General features: G+C 40.2%; 1 protein-coding gene across 3 annotated transcripts in view; it reads left to right on the forward strand.

Annotated features, from left to right (window-relative positions):
* LOC118419057 (von Willebrand factor A domain-containing protein 3B-like) overlaps window positions 1-21,830 on the forward strand; it is a 32,949-nt gene extending 11,119 nt beyond the window's left edge. For all 3 annotated transcript variants that reach the window (XM_035825324.1, XM_035825325.1, XM_035825326.1), the window contains 26 exons: window positions 1,113-1,177; window positions 2,052-2,177; window positions 3,196-3,350; window positions 3,877-4,015; window positions 4,406-4,636; window positions 5,122-5,304; window positions 6,217-6,341; window positions 6,757-7,052; window positions 7,406-7,552; window positions 7,783-7,840; window positions 8,098-8,254; window positions 8,772-8,887; window positions 9,133-9,183; window positions 9,514-9,793; window positions 12,535-12,682; window positions 13,428-13,552; window positions 14,152-14,289; window positions 14,532-14,629; window positions 15,069-15,262; window positions 15,542-15,747; window positions 16,810-16,953; window positions 17,261-17,452; window positions 17,784-18,047; window positions 18,417-18,675; window positions 19,029-19,263; window positions 19,635-21,830. In XM_035825324.1, coding sequence (XP_035681217.1) covers window positions 1,113-1,177; window positions 2,052-2,177; window positions 3,196-3,350; window positions 3,877-4,015; window positions 4,406-4,636; window positions 5,122-5,304; window positions 6,217-6,341; window positions 6,757-7,052; window positions 7,406-7,552; window positions 7,783-7,840; window positions 8,098-8,254; window positions 8,772-8,887; window positions 9,133-9,183; window positions 9,514-9,793; window positions 12,535-12,682; window positions 13,428-13,552; window positions 14,152-14,289; window positions 14,532-14,629; window positions 15,069-15,262; window positions 15,542-15,747; window positions 16,810-16,953; window positions 17,261-17,452; window positions 17,784-18,047; window positions 18,417-18,675; window positions 19,029-19,263; window positions 19,635-19,731 — 4,229 coding nt within the window. In that variant the 3' untranslated portion in view covers window positions 19,732-21,830. The remainder of the gene's footprint in view (window positions 1-1,112; window positions 1,178-2,051; window positions 2,178-3,195; window positions 3,351-3,876; window positions 4,016-4,405; window positions 4,637-5,121; window positions 5,305-6,216; window positions 6,342-6,756; window positions 7,053-7,405; window positions 7,553-7,782; window positions 7,841-8,097; window positions 8,255-8,771; window positions 8,888-9,132; window positions 9,184-9,513; window positions 9,794-12,534; window positions 12,683-13,427; window positions 13,553-14,151; window positions 14,290-14,531; window positions 14,630-15,068; window positions 15,263-15,541; window positions 15,748-16,809; window positions 16,954-17,260; window positions 17,453-17,783; window positions 18,048-18,416; window positions 18,676-19,028; window positions 19,264-19,634) is intronic.
* The last annotated feature ends 3 nt before the right edge of the window (window positions 21,831-21,833 follow it).

Here is a 21,833-nt window from a genome sequence, read left to right on the forward strand (position 1 = left end):
CATCATTATTTCCAATATCAGAGGAGTCAGCCAAGAGTCCTTTACCATAAGCTCAATTGGATTCATACATCAAACCAGGAATAGAAGTGCTCTTGGCGTGCCCAATGAGGTTTGAAAAGTGCACGTTGCCTCGGGCATATGTTAACAACAGTGGGTTAAAACATGTGCCAGTTATATATAGCTGCAATTTCATTTTTGAAAATGATTGATACTGGATTGACTTATCTATCAGCAGAAAGTATTTGTACATGTAGGTTATTGACCCTGCTGCCTATAATAGAGCTTCAATCTGCAGTAGATTATTCAATTGGAAAGCTCATAATCTATTTGGACTCTAATATTCTTCTCTTCAATATCCCCCTTAAAACATTTTTAGGTTTTGAGTGTGTATCCTTACTTCAGCAAAGTCCTTAGGACAGTCCCAAAAGCATGTATTACGTGCCAAGTTACATCTGCTTTTGACATGCAAGCTTTAGCTCCAGAGCCGGCGTGCTTCCCAGATGAATGGGAATCTACGCTAATGACAGAGTGCCTGCTTGTTACCCATGGCAACTGTCAATCACCCTGTATAACCCTGATTAACTCCTGGGGTAGGCTGTCAATGTAGTATATGTTGACATCCATTGAACATGGCAGCCAAGAAAACAGTCAGATGGCTTGATCAAGGTGAAAGAAGGCAGTTTTCCTATATTTAGTAAGCTTTATCACCTCCATGAAAAATTGAGGTATAGTTTTAGGCAGTGTCTGTCTGTAGATGTGTGTATGTTTTCCCAGAATAGTTACTTAAGATCCTATCAATGGATTGTTATGATATTTGCTATGTTGGTTGTGGTTAGAAAGGCAAAGGTCATGGTTGATTTTGGGTCCCCTCAGTTTTTCTTGGTACTGCAGTATAACTTATGGTTTTGCTATGTTTGTCTTAGACACGCTGTATAATCATGTAGCTGGCATTCCTGGCAAGAAGCCAATTGGCAACAGGGATTTCCATTTTTCAGTACAGATTACCATTCATACCTCCTGCATACGATGCAGTCTTTCCATGACCTTATCGATGCATTATCAACTGAAGCATGCTCAGATGTTTGATCAGGATTTTTCTCTGTTTATTTCAGCCACAGTGAAGCCAAGGCCTAAAGTGAAGAGTGAACAGTACATGGGATCAAAAGAGTGGTTAGAGGTAAGATTATGAATGTTACATTTGGCCTGATTCATTCTATACTTTACCATATGTCAGATGAAACTTGTGTTGCAGTTCTGTTTTTTTTTTCACGTGCAATTTGTGTTCCAAACATACTCCTGGCATTCTGCATAAAGATTGTTTTCAGACATTGCTTTCAATTCATTTGGTACATGTGCAATGTACTGGCAGTTAATTTGTGTAGATCACATTATTTTCCCTCTGTTGAACTTCTTTATAAGATAATGGTCCTATGAACTCTTATGAACTCCATTGCAAGCTTGTTTGAAAAAGACATTGCCTGTGTGTGAGTCTGAAATGTTACCATATATCAATAATGGATATTCTATTGATTTTCATTGTTGGCAGATTCATACCTGAAAGTGAATTATATAAAAATCCTTTGCCTTGGCTTGGCCTTTGACAAAAGACCAACCAATGACCACTCTTACTATATTCAATAGCTATGAATAATTGATTAGTTGTAGATTTGATGTTCTTATCTCGGAGTAGATCTTATAGTACATGTATATAAAGGAACATAGCTGAGACCTCAGGTTGCAAATGGGTGCATGCCATCACATGGAAGCAATAGGCAGCCCCAATTCAGTACCCTGGTTCTGTTAGCTAACTTCATTTGAATACCACCGCAAAAGATTCAGAATCTCCACATTGAATACTGAGGCCATACCAAATCAATGTGTTGGCTTATGGAAGGAAGACATTAAAACAGAACCCAAGGGCCAGCTTTATGCTAAAGTGCACACTATTTTCTTTGGTGAATTTTTTTCTCAGATTAATGTTGCCAGATTCATTTTTCTTCTACTCTTCTAATATCAACATGGCTAATGATTTTTGATGGCTTGTTTGCTAGAATTATGGCATTGATGCAAGGAGAATGGACTTCTATGATGTGATCTCCGGCTGCTGCTTCAAACACAGTGATGGGGTGGTGGAGCTGAAGAAGAAACCAGGAGACCCCCACTCACAAACTGATGCTGTAAGTTGGAGGTCATTTTCAAGAATCAATAAAAAAACTTCTATATCTTGTTGCATATATTCTTGATACCCTTGTGTGCCTGTGGAATGATCATGAGTCCCATGATGATAGTCGTAAATTTTGTTTCCCAGCATTCCCAGATATTTATCATTAGATGTTGGGATTACACTGATTGAATACAGTTAAACCTGTCCTGGTCACCAAGAACCACCTGACTATTGTGGCCAATTTTTGGCAGCCCCTTAGACATGAGTCCTATGATGATGGAATGAAAGCTATGCACTTTGGCTGTTGTATATAATGTTGGTTGTTGTGTTATGATGTCCTGATGCTCATTAGTATCCCACTGCTGCCACCATGTTGTGCTCTGTGTGTCCTAATGCCCATTCCTAGCCAGTTAACCACACAGACATCTTTGTGAGCTGACTCAAAATCTTGTATTCTTCACATTTCATGAGGTGTTGTATAGTCATAAAAGTTATCTAGGTATAATGCAGGTTACTTATAAGTATTACAAGTTACCTTTGTCACAGTCAATTTGCATTGATATTAAACTTAAATAACCACTAAGGGGACAATTGATATGCCTGATTAGAAGTATGGATGCTGTCTGACTTAGATATAGAGCAGTAGTTATCATGATGTGATTATATCTTAACAGTTTTGTGATCATGTCTGTTATATCCCCATGTTCCAGAGCTTGCATGGATGCATAGTTTCAACATGTCGTGTAATCTCAATTTTTCCCTTTTGGTGACTAGAGCATATACAATGATTCAAAACAGAATATGAATTAAAGCCTCACAGTGTGACAAAGATTAAAAACTTCTTTTGTTCTCTTTTTGTTGAAGAAAGTTTAGCATTGTACTATTCTTTTGTTCCTATTTTTGTAAGGTGTGTTTCTATTTTTCAGCAAAATTCTTAGACATTTTGTGCACCGTTTATACTAACCGCAGAAAAAAGCACATTTCAAGCAAATGCTTTGATGAATGCTGAATGTGTACTGTTGATGTTTTAGGACACGAAAAACAAGCTGATCAATGCAAAGTACTGCGACCGTTTTGCCCACACCAACTGGAAGGATGGGTCAGTGGTACATGTACACGTCACCCCTGAGTTCCACAGGCACTATGAGCAGAGAGTCAGCACAGTGGTACAACAGGTCCAGAGAAGGTAACGTTCAATCTTATTGTGTGTCTGACAAATAACAAAGAGAAGGACATTCAATTGTCTCCATCCTAAAGGTGCAATGGATGTTTTGCCTGCCGATGTCAAAGAGAAAATAAGCTGTCATTTTTTGAGATCTAGTGGAAACAATTTTCGAAACAAATAAGATATGTTTGCCTGGAAAACATGGTAGTCTAATTTTTGCAATTAAAATTGCTACTTTGCTTATTTCAGTTATAGCAAACCACATAATTATCTTTAATGACAACGTGCAGTATTGAAACTATAAAATTTCACACAGCGTGCTTAATATTGAAGAGGTTACTTACCAGACGTTTTCAGAATTCAGAGACCTCATACATGTACTTTATTTAGTGCTTCTGTAAAGTTTAGTCAAATGACTTCTACATATCTATACATCATGGTGATGTTTGCCTTGAACGTTGTCACAAGTCACATGTATAAAATTCTCATCATTTTTCAAATAGGAATTATAGCATAGTGATATTAATTGTGTAAATTGTGTTTCCAGGATTGACTGGTTGCGGGAGGGCAGTCGTGAGCTGTTTGGTACTGTGATAGAGGAACAGGTGTACCTGCTGATTGACACCTCTGAGTCCATGAGGGATAGGCTCCCCTTTGTCAAGGAGAAGCTTTTCCAACTCATGCAGGTAAAGACATACCCTTTTGCTATTCATTTGCATCTTCTGTTGATAGAACTGAAAATCTTGAAACTCTTCAAGGAAATTTCCATCACAAAGTCATAACACTACAAATGTCTCCTTTCTGTGACTACTCTACTACAGATATTCTGTAATACTCCAAAAATCTCCTTTTTCTTCTTTTTGGAAAATGAAAACAAGGGTGAATAAAATGGATATTTTACAGTCATCATTTTTCTCTTGAGAGCTGTTTAACAAAGTGAAGCAGTATAAAATAAATTCAGTGGTTGTTTTGTTATAGTGATCCAAAACAGCTACAGTTATTAGAAACATTCTGCAGCTGCAGTTAACAGAAAGCAATTATATTTCTGATTTGTAACTCTAATCTCATTTTCATAGGAACAATTGAGACACAAAGCCAAGTTCAACATCGTAAAATTCGACACGCGGGCCATCCCCTGGCGCGACCGCCTGGCGGATGTGAACGAACAGAACCTGGAGAACGCGTGGCAGTGGGTGAAGGGTCTGACGGCAGGAGGAACCACAAACACACTCGCTGCCATCAGACTAGCACTGGCTGACCACAACACACACGCTATCTACCTGTTAACGGATGGTAGGCCTGATCAGGTAGGGACAATTTGTTTATTTGCTTTTTTACTTGTTTGTGTTACTGTAAATGCAGAAACTTTTGCGGTGGTTTAATGTTCACGGTTTTTGCGGTGGTCGCATCAAAGCGAACTTAAAACCACCGCAAATATTTTTCCATGGCAGTATGGTGCTACCGCGAACTTAAAACCACTGCGAAAAGTCCTTTTTCCCGCTACAGTGAAATTGCCAACAAAGGGCAGTCCCGATCAGCTTGAGACAATGTGTTGATTTGCTAATGATTGTTTGTGCCATCTAACTATCAACAGATAGCAGGCCTGACTAAAAAAATTGGAATGCTACCCAGTAAATCATGTACATACAAAACAGCAGGAAGGATAAATAGTAGGTTTAAGTGGCAAACATATTTAGGAGTGCTGCCAGCTTCTTTAATTTGGTAAGCTGAAAAAATATGAATTGCATCTGAGAAGCAAACAGGAGACACTTAAGATGTCTTGTGTTTCCAGCTGCCCAAGACAATCTTGGCGCAGGTGCAGCTGCACCCCCAGGTGCCCATCCACACCATCTCCTTCAACTGTGATGACATCGAGGCCAACCGCTTCCTGGCTCAGATGTCACATGACACCAACGGGAGATACCACTACTACTCCACTGATGGGAGGGATCCGGAGGGACCGGAACCTTTTGAGGTCAGAGATTCTTCAGATTTTTTTTAACGAAATTGTTCAGAGCAAGGTCATTAGACCACTTCAAGGCAATGAACCAAGAAGTTGGAAAGAATTGTACATGGAAATAGCAGTGGGTTGAGGTCAGATTGAGGTCTTCATTATCTTGAGATTTAGATTAGGATTAGGATTAGAAGGACCAAAGAATTTCTGTAAAGTCTACTCTGATTTCTGCTCTTGAGATGTTTGTCATGTATTAACTTGACTCTTCTTTTGCTCTCTTCATGCTACTGAAAAGTTTCAGACAAAAGGAAAAGTGGCCTTTGATAAGGAGCCAGTGGTACAGAAACAATTGATTTCTTGCACTTGTAGTTTACACAATCACAATTTACAAACTATTTACAGTGATGAATGGATATCATTTTCCTTTTCTTAAGGCACAGTATTAATCATCTAAAACAGAGACTTGGAACTCTAACACAGAACCCTGTCTTCTTCCCAAACAATCCTGTTCACATTGTAAGCCACAAACACACCCATAACAACTTATTGTCACCATGGTGCTGAAGTACAGGCTTTCCTTTCCGTGGTGCTGAAATCACTATGTTTGTAACGCTTGCCTTCCTTTACATTGTATTTGCTGTAGGTCATGTTATGGATGACAGAATTATGGCCAAAATCCAAAATTGAATCTAATGGCTTATAATGCCTTTTCTCCTATACCATGTTCTGTGTGTTCAGTCATTTGTTCAACTGTCCTGTTTGTTCATAGTTCATAATGAAAGCAACTTTTTTGCCCAGCTCTATTTTCTCGCACACTTGCATGAGTTTTGGGGACCCCAGAGGACATCATCTATGTAATCAAATCAGCATGGGCTGATGTTAAAAACATATGCTGTACTAATACACTGCCTGTTCTCCTGTGCTATTCCACAGAGTGAGGATATCCAGCTCCTGAAGCAGGAGATAGAACGGGCCAACAGTGACCTGGCCAAGGTGGCCCAGCTCAGGGACGAGTGTGCAATGTTGGACTGGAAGAACTCAGGCAGCAAGGCTATCAGGTCAGAGGAAGTCATGTTATGTTAACCTTCACAGAAGGGAAGCATATTGTTCTTTTTTTAACAGGTTTATTAAATGTAAGGCCATTTGACCAGTATTAGGCAATGAAGTAAGTTGATGGATGGTGGAAATCACTATGCCATTAGTTAAACTTAATTTTTGAAGGCTGGAAGATTGTATACAGTAGGAAAACAACTGTCATCAAGAAGGTGACATTTTTTTCCATATTGCAGTAGAGAGAAAATAGAGTATTTTCAGTGGTTTTAAGTTCACCGTAACACTATAGTCAAATACTGTACAGTAATGAAAATTTCAGTTTAAAATTTATGGTGGTCACCACCACAACTACAAACATAAACCTGCCACAAAAATGATAAGAATTACAGTACTCGCTAACACATGTGCCATTGTACACAGGAACCAGAGACCAGACTCAGCCTCCACCAGCTCCAGTAAGTCCCACTCCCGGTCCTCCTCAGGCCCCACCCCTCCCTCCACCCATCGCCCCTCCTCCGCCCCCTCCCACCGCAGACCCATGACAGCCCTGGGGTTCTCCCACACCACCCCCAGCCACACGCCCAGGTCCACCCCCCGCCCCAGGACGGCCAACGGTTACCGCAGTCCGGCGCACGCCGCTCACAGCCACGCCCGACACACGCCGCGTAGGCCCAGGAGTAGGACCTCCGACCTTCATAAGAAACCTCTCTTTGCAGGTAGGTTTTCTTTTTTGTTATAAAACATGTTTGCTATCTATGCAGTGTGAAAAGTATATATAATTTATCTTGCAGATGCAGAATACAGTGAATGATAATGTCAAAAGGTGCTTAGGTCAAAAGTTCTGGAAAGTTCCCCAAAAGGTTATCAAACTTAAGGTGGCCTCAATCCTGTTTACAATTTTCTGCTGCATGATGATCTGTTGCCTTATGGGAGTGAGTGGAAAAGCTGCATTAGACAGAATCAGCAAAAAATTCACAATTATGATTAATGAAGCAAGAAATACAAAATATCCTGTATTTTACAAAGGTATGAGATCGTCAATTTCTTGTTCAATCTTGTCTCTCTCCAGGCCAAACCAAGACCAGCCTGTTACGGAGCATGAGTGCGATGTCCATGACTCCCCGGGGGTTCAGCACATCAGGAAACACATGGATGCTGCCAGAGACGAAGGAACTCTTCGAGAGGCAGTGGGTCAAGTACAAGGAATCCCTGGATGGTCAGTAACTATGAAATATGTGTAGTCAACAATTTATCAACAGTTAATTGAGCTAAACAGCTTGCATAGTTATTGAATTTGTTACTGATTAGTTTTAGATTGTATTTTGCTGATGTTAAGATGACTATTGTTGACATTCATTTGAAATTCTAATACTTTCATTGTGATAACAGCAAGTAATTCTTTGTTTTTATGTAAGACTAATGACATATTATTATTGTTGTCAACAGAAGCAGACAGAATACTGGACAAGAGGAAAAAGAAAAGGAAAGCAATAATACCATCACAGTAAGTGTTACATATCCACATTGTTTAGTTTGCTTTTAATGCCACTGGCTTTTGACTGGGAAAAGTTGGTGTTGATTTGGGTTCCCTAGCAACTTTTCTTGGACTTGCAGGTATGATTTTGTCAGAAACTTCGAAATATGATGACTCAACAAGGGATGAATGAATTTCTTTGGGATTCTTCAAATGTTCTTTCAAGAGCTTATTAATAGGCTGTTATTTTCTTTCTTATTCTAATGAATTCTGCCTTGTGTCTACAGCCCACTGGACATGTCCTCCAAAAAGTGGCTGAAGAAGCACGGCCTGGTGGCCAAGAAACTGACCATCATGGATGCTCTTGCTCCAACGGCCATTCCGCACAAAGCAAAATATGTGCCCATTCTGGACAAGCATGTGGTGTCAAAGGTCTTTGATGAGGTAATGAAAGTTTCTATTTCCTTTGTAAGCAAAGTGCAATCAACATCATCAATGTAAGAGAAATGGTAGTAGTCAGACAGAACTCTAGTAAGTAGTCTTTGATAGGTTGCCTTCATCCCTTAGCATAAAGTATACTTTCCAACACAGTGGGCAAATGACAGCACCAGTTTTTTTATCGGAATGAACACTCTAGCTCATTATGCACATAGAACATAAGTGCCATCATGAATCATAAGTTGCAGAATGTTAATGGGGTTACTTACCATCCCACGTTTCAACTCTTTTTCTCCAAAACCCTCCAGTCAATTTGTACTGAGCTAGTACAAACTGCATAAGACTTGGATGTAGTCTTCCTCTATTTCATTAGGAAAATGATACATGTTTTACCCATATGGTGTAAGGCAACAATTTAAGTTTTCACATGTATAAACTTTAAGTAATACAATTCAACCTGCGATGTAGTGATTATAATGATCAAATAAACCATTCATTCATATATTCATATTGTTCCCCTCAGTCCCTCCCCATAGCCCATGCCTCCAGCTCAGGAAAGCTGCGTCTGGTGAACCCTCAGGCTGTGGACCTGGTAGGCTATGAAGAGAGACTACAGAAGGCTGTGGACTCATATAAGAAGTGAGGAAGATATAATATCTAATGTGAAACTGATCGTAATGATTGTATTTCTGTATGTGGCAACATGTCTACAGTTGGGATTTTTTCAAAATGCTGCAAAATGGCTTGGCATTATACATGCCACTATGAGTATGTGTTTGTCCAAGACATTCTATTGAGAACTGCTTCTAACATAAGCAATATACATGTATTACACATTCTCCAAAAACCTGTTTCTAAAATACTTTTCTTGTATATCGTTTTAGGAGATTAGACATGATTGTGTGGAGGAATCTGTCACAAGAGGAAAGAGACCAGTAAGTATTTTTTTTTGCTTATCCAAGTTTCTGTGTCTTTTTTTAGTTATTAGTAATACATAATTTATTACTCAAGTGCTAAGTAACTTGCAAATGAGGAACTCTTAACAAATTCTGTTTTTAGTAAATCGATCAAGATGCATAAATTTCCCACATATGAATTCCCTTCAATTGTCCTTTCAGGGTATCATTGAGAATCTCAGATTTGATAATACCCTAGTAAGACTTGTGATGTCGGCAATGGGTCAAAGTTTGTTGAAAGTCAACATGCTCCCCTGAAAAACTTTCATGCTAGGTCCATACTTGTACTGACTACGCGTAACATTCCAGGTTTGACAGTGAGGAAGCGGTGTCCTTTCTGGAGAACCGCCACGCCATGATGCAGGCGCTGGACCGGTTAGGCTGGCCCCTCCCCCAGCAGGACATCCTCCTCCTGGAGGATGAGATCGCGCGGGGTCAGAAATACCTCCGACAATCCACCGACCTGAGGAAGGCCGCGGAGAAACTGCACCAATCAACCGAGGAGGAGGATGATGATGACGACACAGCGTCCGAGACGTCCGGGGTGGAGGCAGGAGACGAGACAGAACGCAGCAGGACTGAGTTTGAGGTACAGAAGGAAACATAACTTTCTTACTTCATGAACTTCAAGATAACAGTCATCATCATCCGTACTCATGATCCATACTCATCACAAAATTTTGTCATGCAGAAACTTTAAATATGAGTTTGAGGTACAGAAGGAAACCTAACTTTCTTACATCATCAAGATAACAGTCATCATCATCCACACACATGTACTCATCACAAAAATTTGTCATGCAGTAAATGTAAACATGGGTATCTAAACTGCTCTGTACCTGTGAGCTGATTAAGGGTGTTGCATGACTAGTATGATAATTTGATAATATTGCTGCACAGGCAGTATTTGCTATATATCAAACTCAGATCAAACAAGTGAAAAGATGGTAGAAAATCATTGCTTATCTTAAGATGTGACTCAAAGAATATTTAATACAAAATATGTGTCTGCTCTATGCAGAAGTTACTGCATAGTCATGACATTACCTTATGACATGGGGACTGGTCAGGGCTGTCTCCAGAAACTGTCTGTCTGTCCTGGAGCAGAATTTCGATTATTGGGATCGAAATAAATTTGCCTTGCCCGTCCAAAATATTGGAAATTGTTGAGGTGAAAATATATTTTTATTAGCTTTTTAAATTAATAAAATGACTCACAGATCTATTAATGAAAATTAGCAATATTGGCCTTTACCTTTGCAATACTCCAAATATTGATTATGGTTACTGCCTTCCAAGGCCTGAAATAGACCCCAATGTGCCCCCCCCCCCCAATAAGTGGGAGTGAAAGCTACCGGGTAAAGCTGGAGACAGCCCTAGAACAGGGTCTCCATCACAGGATTTTGAGATTTTTGGCCTGTCCTTTGTGAAGAAGATTTCTTTCTCCAAGTGGTACAACTAAATTGTGCTGCTATTTAGAACATAGTATGTTGTAGTGTATAAGAAGCTTGCATGATGCATGGCAGTATTTTTTAGACATGAGCATTTTACTGAATTTACTCAAGTGACTTAGTAAAAAAACTGCAAGGAGAATCAGAAACCATTTCATTCGCTAGTTTTGCATTTGAATATGTCATATCTTATAAAATATCTGCTCGCAAAGTTTTGTCGCCTAAAATTTAGAACGACCTTTGTTCTGCTTGCAATAATGCATGCTAGTCTGTCATCATTGTGACCATTCAAACTTGTAAAAGCATGTTTTCTAAAAACATAATGCATGTGGAACAATTCTCTGTGCTACATGTACATTTTGTACTAACAATCTGCTGCTAATATGTACTACATATTTACTATTAGGTAAAATAAAAGGATGTACAGAGTGTGGGAGTCCTTCTCTTCATTGTGTTGCAGCAAAAATAATTTTGAAAGAAGAAAGCAAGTAGTCATGCTCTTTTTCATATAATTTTGGTTCTTAAATCTTTGCCAGCAAGGTTTTTTTTTTAGTTCTTTTCATTTTTCAGTTCTTTTCGGTTTAAAGATGATATATTCAATTAGTTCATTCAGAACAGGGTAACCTTGGTTATTACGTTAGCACTTTGTTCCTTTGTCAAGAGTCATTTTATATTGTTAGGAGAGCAGCAGTTATTTTAGTACAGGCATCAACCTAAAGCGTACTGACGCTGCCATTTGGATACGTATGGGGCTAGGCAGTAGGTTAAATGTGTGATATTTGAAGGAAAGCCTCAGAATTAACTGCTAAGCCTTGTACAGACTGGCCATGATCAACTATTAGCAGCTTGCAAGGTTGTAAGCTGCATCACTTAAAGACGGTTACTAAGAAACGGTTGCTAAGCAACCTGAGGGGAAACAAATGTTTGCAGTATCAGTCAGGAAATGAGGCATATGATTGTTGCATTAGCGCTATTGTGATTCCCCCATTAGTGCTGTGTGACTGAACACATGCCAAACAAAGAACTCTAGAGTAAAGCATATACGCATTTAGTAGCACAAAAGGATTGAATGAATGCAAGTTACTTTATGGATTTGTATAGGGAAATATTGAGATACTTACATGATTATTATTGGTTCATATCTTTCTTATTCTGCAGTGAAATTGAACAAACTTTTTCATGAAAATGATCTTTTAGAAAATAACCCCTACTTCTGCCATTTTAAGAAAGTACCCCTTTAAAGAAAGGGTTAGTGAATTAATGTGTGTTGATGCTAACGGGGAGTTCAGACATTTGTGTTCAGATTTTTAAAAGTGCAATACAAGACCAGGGGAAGGTAAGAGAGTTCTATTGGTGCACAGAGACTATGGGGCTATTGCACCTGCACAATATGTTGTGCATGGTACACAGGACATATTCAGCAGGCATGAAGCATTACTGACATTTGATGTTGTTTCAACTATGATGACTTTCTTTGTTGAAAAAATTGTATCAAAAAAGCACAATATCATACTACAACCACAAAATAAACCACCATGTGAGTGCAGCTTACTCACAAATGAAAGTTTACTGTATAAAAGAAACAAATTGCATGTTTTGAGAAACCTACATTATGGTCAGAATATGTACTTTTTATAAATAAATGGTGCAATTATTTTTGTGATACAACAAATAAAGCATGCCAAACTCTTAGAATATACATTTATGAAAGTGTATTGATTTGATAAAAAGAAAACCGAATACAGAAGAAAAATTAATTCACAAAAAAGATCATCAATGCTGCTTGAAATGTTTTCATATGCATGATCACCTTCACTTACTGCCGATATGCTGTCCCAGCATGTATCACTCACCCCTTCTTTTGTCTGTCTTATTGCAGGGTTTGGGCAGTGTCTTGGAAGGGAGTGGCGGCAGTGCAGAGAAGAGCACACCTGGTTCTGGCAAGCACAGAGTAAAGAAAGTGCTGGATAAACTTAAAGGGCACAAGGTCATCGCAAGGAAAGAAGAAGACGGTTTTTATTACCCTGGTAAGAGAAGATTGGTATCATTTTAGTTTTAGAGGGAAATAATTATGTAATTTCTAAATCCTTATGATATTATGTAACTATCATAATGACTAGTTTCGTAGCAAAACTATCATTGATTTTATGATTCTGTACTTTGACTTTTCTAGATTCTCTTCCAGAAATGTCTTGGTTCTTTTCATGTATCTGTTCTCCTTGTTGTTATTCCTTGCTATAACATTGCTATCGCCACATGTATCAAATACATTCGTCAGTCTATTTCTCTTGTATATGAACAAATGCGGCAATCTGGCAAAAATGTATCATGTCTTGCATGCATGGACTCAAAGCTTTCTGTGTGCTCTCTTTACCTGCTTGTGCTTCTGTGGACGATCTAATGTTAAACCTCCCAGCTAGAGTACGTGGTAAGTGGAACAGAAAACTTGAATTTGTGCACCATGTATGGACATCCATAACACAATGTAGAAACAATGTAGAAATTGTGAAGCTAGAATGTAGTTGAATGGGAAAATGTCAAAACATGTAGTCATTAGAAATGTACACAAAGACTGTTCCAGGATTATCCTAGCTATGATAACAAAAGGCAAGAATGATTTTTGAGGATCCAAATGTATGGCAATGAGGATAATGGCCAAGCACTACAAATTGAACAGAAAATGACAATGACACTATATCCCTTTGCACTGCATGTTGGGTTTCTATGTTTAAGATTCCTGCAAACTGAATGTCGTTTATTTTGAACTTACAGGGATTGTAGTCAAGTGTCCAAACTCCAGACATGCGATCGTTGATTACCATGGCAATGGAAGGCAGCTCACGCCCACCAGATTCGTCATCCCTATGGGCGGGGCCAGGGCGTGTCCTGAGCTAAGGGTATGTTATAGTTTATTTCTGAGTTCTGATTTGTTATATTCAGAAAGAATGGAATGTATCCTGTAAGAGGCTTGAATGATTAGATAATGCATGTGATCAAAAGTGCTAAGTGATTTGCAAAGTAAGACTTGTTCATCTTTCTGAATGTATCTTCTGGCACTGGTCAGTTTAGATGGTGACATAAAGCAGGTTGCCCTGTGTATGAGGGAGCTTCAGGAAGTAGCCGAAGGCATAAGACTTTTGCACATAAAGGAACCCAACACACTTATTGAGAAATTAAAATTGCTGGGCTAACAATGGATCTTTGAAAAGATCAGCCAGGCAGCCAGCATGCCAGCCAGGCAACATGAAACCTGGTCAAATAAAAATAAACAAACAAACAAACAAACATGAGCCACAGCAAAGCCACATTACACTACTAGCTAGCTACTTAAAAAAGAATCATACTTCATCTCAGTTGAGGATGATTGCTTTACCTTTTTATTTACCAACAAGTTTTGCTCAACAGTTGATAACACTTTCAGCACCAAGGACAGATACAGTATTTTCTCTCCAAATCAAATTTCAGAATTTTACAAAAGTTTTTCTCCCTTTTGTAGGTTGGAGATTTTGTGCTCGTGAAGACCACATCAGAAGAGGACCTGGAGTGTTGGGTACCAGGGATCGTACAGATGACACCCCGCAGGAGGGAGGCTCAACTTAAGTTCTACACCATCCTGCAGTTTGACAAGAAAAGGGTAGGTGGAGCTTCTGATGAAAGTAACATCCTTTGTCTTTGACATTAACTCCATGTATGAATACCAATAACAATTCTTATTTTCTCATTCATGTACATATATTTAAAATTCAGATTTTATTATGTGACAATAACAGATGCTATCAGGCTTTATAGCAATCTGGAAAAAAAGGTCAAATGTAATGTTGGTATGGTCTTTGAAATCTGGAATTTACTGTGTGTTTTATTCTTTTGCTTCTGCAGGTGACCTCTCTAAGGAAGGGCATCATGAAGATTCCTAAGTCCAGATACGTGTTTGCTTGTCGCTACATCAAGGATGCTCAACAGATCAACTATGAGATGTGAGGATCTAGATTCTTTATCTTATGAAAATCAGTTAGAAGAAGCATTTTGGGGTATGTGTTAAATGTAGTGATGGTAGATGACATGACATCTAAAAGAGGTTCCTAAATATTTGAGTACCTTTGCGGAAAGAGAGATATTGTAATCAGTGAGTGTGTCTGTTTGTTTGTTTGTATGTCCTGGTTTGTGTCACAGTTCTTCAATCGGCATTTGAATGTTTGTTATGCTGGGGAACAGGAAGTTAGGTCAAGGATACCAGAAAAGTCCCACAGGTGGCTGGAAATGGAGCTTGCCCAAGTCTGCTGGCAGGAAATAGAGATGGACCAGGTGCAGGATAAGGGTACCTCTGTGGGACTGGGAAGGTTACAGAGCAGCATGGGTAAGGGAGTGAAGTCTGCCATCTCTGATTGCCTTGTTTTTCTCTTGTTTCCCACACAGTCCCAGTGTAGACATTGTCCAAAGACAAGCCACTCCAGACAAAGCTGAAGACGGAGAGAGGCGACCGAAGTCTGGCCGGCGCGGGAGACACGCTAACAACGAGGACTCGGGTCACGTGGAGACCAGCAGCTCTGAGATGAGTGGAGAGGAGGAGGAGAAGGGAGACAGTGAGAAGACTGGATCAAGTTACTCAGGTTTGGATTTTTTTTTTAACGAGATTGCTGCCTTATGAGAGCGAGTGGGCAAAATACACTAGGTAAAACTGGTGAGAAACTAGGAATAAACAATCCAATATATCTTTCATGAATATCGTTTATGAATAACCATGCCGGAAAACAAATATAAAAAAAAAGTAGACAAGAGTAGCAGAAAATTGCAATGAGAATTTGGATATTGCATGCTGAGGGAATTTATCTTAAATTTTCATTTGAAACTATGCAGAGCGAATTTATCTTTTCATTTGAATCCAACAGATACTGAGTCGGAGACTACCAAAACGTCTCGGTCCACGGTGCACAGTCGTGAGCGTCTGTCGGACCTGGGCACCTCTCCGTCACCCCACACCACGCCACACGTCAGCGATGAGAAGATTGAGGAGATTCTGAGCCACCAGAAAACTCTGGAGGACCTGCAGAGGAAACTACAGGAACAGCAGGAGCAGCAGCTGGAGCAGCAGAAGGTATGGGAACTTCATGTCTTACAGTGTAACAGGCCAGAATGTACCCCTCACCAGAATGTACCCAGGTTCATTCTGACCAGGGGTATATTCTTGTATGCTACACCTTTACACAAGACATTATGATAAGAGTGGATAACATGTTTGCTGTATTGTCATGAAATTTTAAGGCGGATGTCCGCAGTACTAATAGAATGAAGAATGTTACCTTCCAGTTGGCCACTTGTCTACTTGGATCTTATCACATGTTGTTTAAACAGTATGAATGAACCTTAAACTAATAAAAAAAGTCTGAAGATTGTATTCAGTATCACTGCCCTTTAAATATAATGATGTTCTTTACACAAACAATAAAGGCCATTTAAGTATTTGCAGTTTATGGAAGGCTTTACACTGTAGTTTCTGTGATCCAGGAATCTGTACTCATGCCAGTGTTTGTCACCCCTTGTTCTCGCCTTGGAAAGTTGCTCCAGAATTGCTATTTGGATTTTTGGGTAAGATCAATGGCACAGGTTCCCCCTTCCTGACCCATGAAAAACCCACCCACCCAGTACACCCTCCCATCCATCTAGCAAAACCTACCCACCCATATACATGTAGCAAACCCACCCACCCATGTACAAGTAGCTAACCCACCCACCCAGCCACTCACCCACATAGCACACCCATAGTCCCACCCACCTTGGCCAAAACGTAGAAATGAAAAATGAAAAATAAATTGATGCAAACATTTGACAGACACTCTCTCATTGGTTGAATGACTAATTGCCCTTTTCTCACTGGTTGTTGCTTTATGTGGTGGACTGTTAGGATCGGTCTGCTACATACATGTACATGTACAGGAATTCCTCCCAGAATAGTCTTACTTATAATTAACTGCTTGCAAATAACATATTCACAAGCGTATCTTCACTTCTCCGCAGCTACATACTTTTACAATACAAAGTACAATGTACATGTACAGCTGTAGTTCACACTCTACTCCAGCTATTATAGCAGATGCACTGAACAACATGTAAACAAACAACATGGTTATCAGAATTATCCTGACTTTTCCCTTGCCAGGCTATCCAACAAGAACTGCAGAAACTGTCGGAAGCAGTGAAGAACAAACCTGAACCCGACCCAGAACCTGAACCTGAGGCAGTGGACCACAAACCTCCAACAGAAGGAGACCTGGAGAACATTGAAGAGGAGAATGATCAGGAGGTAAGACAAGTCTGTCTAATACTATACAGGATGTAATAGGACAGCTTTATCTGGAATTAAGGCCATTTGTCCAATGTACTTCAGAATCCTCTAAAGCAAGCTGCTAGGGGACCAAATGTATATGACTTGACATCAATAAGCTACCTTCCATTAAAAATCATCCAGGGCAAAAGATCCAAAAGCCTGTTCTGCTGCAGTACCAATGGAAGCCACCAGGTCCAGAATCAACTTTGACATTCATCTTCCTAAGATCTACCCATACACTAAATATTTACTAATTGTTGTTTTATTGGATTTCTGTCACCAGAGAGTCAGGGAGTGGCTGAAGAAAGGAGAGAAGGAGGGAGAAGAGAAGGAGAAGGATAGTTCACAGAAAAGTGAGGGAAAGGAAGAAGAGACAGAGGAGAAATCGAAAACAAAGGAGCCTAGTGAGAAAGAGGAGACTAAAGTGTCCATGCACATGGACCCGCAGGGGAATGAGTCAGTCATTATCACTCAGGTAAGGAAGATGTATAACTGTATAGACTAAGTGTTATGGCCCAGTGTTCTGACATCGCTTTGTTCTAACACACCTACATTGCATGTTCTCACACCCCTATGTTCCGACACCTCTGTACAAAGGGGCATTGAACATAGGGATGTCAGAAGATAAGGGTGTCCCTGTATTAACAGACTGACACATAATTTTTTTTAAATGACTGATAATGTTTAAGTAATGTTATAGAAACATATTTGTGGTTTCATGTTAGGTGCTAGGCAGTGCTCTAGTTTGGTAAGTCTTATTTGAAAGTTACACATTGTCATAATCATTGCTTTGAATTCTTTCCTAGGGTGATAGAGGGCTGCTGTTCTCACGCAAACCACCAGAGGTCGTCCCTGAGAAGGCAGCCGTAGCCAGACACAGCCTGCCCAAACTCGGGCCAGGACAGGAGGTTCTGGCCAGGTGGTCTGATGAGGGCTGGTACTACAGAGGTACTGTGAAACAAGCCCTTGGAGACGACAGTTACTACATCGAGGACAGTGTTGGTGACATGGAGAGGATCTTCAGGGAAGACATCATCACTGATGAGGATGATGCCAACAACATCATACAGGTGAGATATCTACCTTAAAACATAGTATAAAAGTACCTGTATGAAACACACTATGTTACAAGTAGGCTAGCCCCCTGTACTGTAGTTTTATCTCTGCTGGCATGACTGTATGACATGATCTGTGGCCCAAGGGCTAATGAAATGGAGATGGGCACCACATTATACACCATATAGTGTGTCTACTAGAAGGATTTCAACCATGATTATAAAGAAGTTGGTGCCCATATATTTGTCAAAATATGTACACCGTAGGAGATGAGGAAAACAAGATAGTATGACACAGTCATGTAACAATGTTAGGTTTTGCTGTCGCAAACCTGAAATGCATTGACACATGTACTGAGGATAAATTTTTCTTTGTTTACCCAGTCTGGGGACCCGGTCATTGGCCTCCACCCCAGCTACTCCTTCAGCTACGCCCCCGGAGTGGTGCTGGAGGTACTGCCGGACCTGTGGACCGTGGTGCGGTACTACGACGGCGCCGAGGCCAAGGTCCCCCGGGAGGAGGTGTACAAGATGGCCACCGAGAAGTTCGAGAAGGACGTGGCGTACATTCTGCAGTGCGAGGACAGCTGGGTGGGGCACGCCGTGGTTGCTAGGGACGACAACGATGGAGCGTACCATCTGGGTATGTCCTTGGTTACTGTACATCTGGAGATGCTCTATTGGGTTAAAATACGTTTTTCTTCAATACTATTTAACAGAATCTGATACAAAATATGGACAATACTGAGTTTCGTAGATGTGCCCTCTTGATGCAGCAAGCAAACTAGATAAAAGAATGGTTTGTTAAAGCAATAAATGTAAAAACAGAAGTGCTACTATGTGTTAAATCTAACTCAGTCCAAAAGAAGCCACTGAGAAAAGAGCAATATAGTGGGATTTAAGGACAATGTAAAAGAAAGGATATTTACATTTTGCACATGTAGTATGGCCTTATATGTTTTGTAAATATTGTACAATGTCTTCATATATCTACAGGAACTGTGAAGGAGAGAGTAGGGAATGGTCGTCAGTACATCGTCCAGTGGGCCAATGAGACCATGCAAGTACAGAGCTCGTCCTGTATCTTCGGTGCCTTCACCAAGCGCCATGCACTGGCACTGGGAGATCGTGTGCTGGCCGTCGCCGATCCCGTGGCACTCATATACCTCCCCGGATGGATCACTGGAACAAACGGGCAGAAGCTAGTGGTGAAGTTCTGCAATGGGACTACGTAAGTACATCCACTCTCCGGAACATTCAATGGTTATACTTGGAAGCGTTCAGATGTTTCAGACAGCATCCGTTGTCTTTTGTCAGTAAATACATTACATCAGAGAAAGATAAATTGACACACACAATTGCCAAAAAATGATGCAAAGCAAGCTTGAACCTGCATTTTAGCAATGAATAGTTTAAACTTTCTTTTAAAAATCCTTCTTTCAAACAAGGTAATCAGATTATTTACTTCATTTGAATAGTGTAGAGATATCTGAATGTGCTATGATTTGTGGGGAAGAGTCTTGTCATTTTGAGTTTTAACATCTATGAGATTCACACCACTTCATTCAAAGGAGTTAATTTTCCTTTTTTTGTTCTTTGCAGGTCTGCCCACATCAACCCCCGGCAGTGTTTCTGGCTGTCTCAGGAGTACTTTGACATCGCTGTCTCTTTCTGGAAGACCAAGCAAGGGGCTAAGTAATGGAGAAGAGGTCATCTTTTTGGGATCCAATAATTTAATCAAGAATTTGCCTGAGTTTCTACAGCAACTCACTAGATGGCTCTGTTGTACCATTCTTGATGATGCAGACTTTGTATGACTACCTGCTTTGAGATTACTCAATGTTCGATTAAGATGATAGGAAAATGGAAACACTTGCCAAGGCTAAGCAACAAGAATCAGTCAATACCTCCAGACCTGTGCCAAAATACTAGTTCATGTATACAGTATGGGTAATGAGGCTGTTTAACGTGGTTGAGGCACCTCCTCGAGCACGGGACCCCCGTACCTACTGGCTGCAAGATACACCCGATATACTTTAGCATAGCTGCATTTTTTTTGTTTTTTGATAGGAGGCGCTACTGTTCTGTTAAGCTGCACAATACTTGTACTGAGAGGTAACGTTTTGGACCCCAGCTGGGTCTCTTTCCAGAAGATCATAAGGAATTGTGTTGATGGAGGTAGAACTAAGGAATGACATGGCAAATCCAGATTTAAGGCTCTGACTACAACAGAAGATACAGTGCCAACTTTGCCAATTGTGGCCGGGAAAAGACTGGCTGTAAATCGAAGATAAAGCAAACGTGGACTTTACACTCTGAAGATTCTGTGCCATTTCACCTGAACTGTAGGGCCCTTGAACCACCTTTCTCGTACGCTCACCTCTTTAGGAGGGGATGTTTGAGTGAAAAATGTTCATATTTTGGCATGTGTGCAACTAGAAAGCTAAATTCTGTCAAAGCAAACGATGTCGTCAATCAACTCCTATGGTTCAGGTAGTTGACACTGTAGGCATGGACATCTTCATCCTATCAAATATCATCGTTAGAATATCTGCATCCATTGCCTCAATTGGTCAAAACTGCATCATGCGATGCCGGGATAAACTTGGCGCCCCGCATGTATGTGCGTTGATCGAGGACGTTTTTCATCGAGGGTGCCATAAGGCACCGGTCGCCCGTACCTCACAAGGACCCTCTCCCATTCCATTAGGGTGGAAATCGTTCAATCCGGATGCCCCGGCAGACTCCGTGTCTCCACAGAAGAATGTGCCGGTGAAATAGCACAGACCTGGCTGTGTTGTCTGGGGAGAAGCCTCCACCAAAACATCGCTGCCCACCTCCCTCGTTTAGACACCACATAAGCACGCAGTTAAAAGGGACATAGAAATCACATACGGGCGGAAAAAACAGCAAAGGTCGTCAGAGGGATTAGAAATAAGTCTGTTAGGAGCATGCACCAGGAATCTGAGTGGCTTTTAAAGAAGCATCGCATCAACAACAACGTTCAGTTACATCTCCCTTGTTTATTTTAAGATAAACTGTAGCAGGTGCAAGAATAATACACACTTAGTCTGCAGCATTGGAGAAATGTCAATGATTCTGCAGCTTACAACTGGGTGTGCATCTTTTCTACAGTTGGAAAGAAAAGACTTAGTAATACCCTAAAAGATGATAATGGACAAGTTCTAAAGACTAAAATCTTTGCCTCCCCAAACCGCAAGTAGCTATAAGTACTTTTAAAAGTCACCACACTTGAAACAAGCCACAAGTTTGCACAATTCAGTAGTCAGAAGGAAATGTACAATCGCAGCTTGCCATATGGCTGTTTGTACCCGCCTGTTGTAGACCCCCTACTGACCAGACAAGAAATAATAGGGACTTGACTAAGGCCTTTTGCTTATAACTGAAATATATAGGGGATAGATGTCTAAAAGCTGAGAGCTTTGCAAGTAAGTTTAGAAGCGTGGGAATGGTGTATTTTGGCTTTGAACAGATCATTTTCTGTGTGGTCACTACCTGAGAGAGGAAATACTTCAAAAAGGTGTGAATTGTGAAGAAGAATGATTGTATAAAAGACTCATGATTGATTTGATGCGACAAAATAACAGTCAATCAAAAAGATGATGACTGAAACGTTCTTTATCTGTAAATGTACTGATCTGTAACAGTTACTATAGAATTTACAAGATTGGGTTGTTCTGTAATGCATCTATTTTCTTGTAGAGTAACTTATTCTTAGGCATTGAGGCAATAAGATTTTTACAAAATGGGATTATTAAGCTTGTATCAAAGTAAAAGGAC

Source organism: Branchiostoma floridae, chromosome 7 (assembly GCF_000003815.2).
Source record: "Branchiostoma floridae strain S238N-H82 chromosome 7, Bfl_VNyyK, whole genome shotgun sequence".
Lineage (NCBI taxonomy): Eukaryota > Metazoa > Chordata > Leptocardii > Amphioxiformes > Branchiostomatidae > Branchiostoma > Branchiostoma floridae.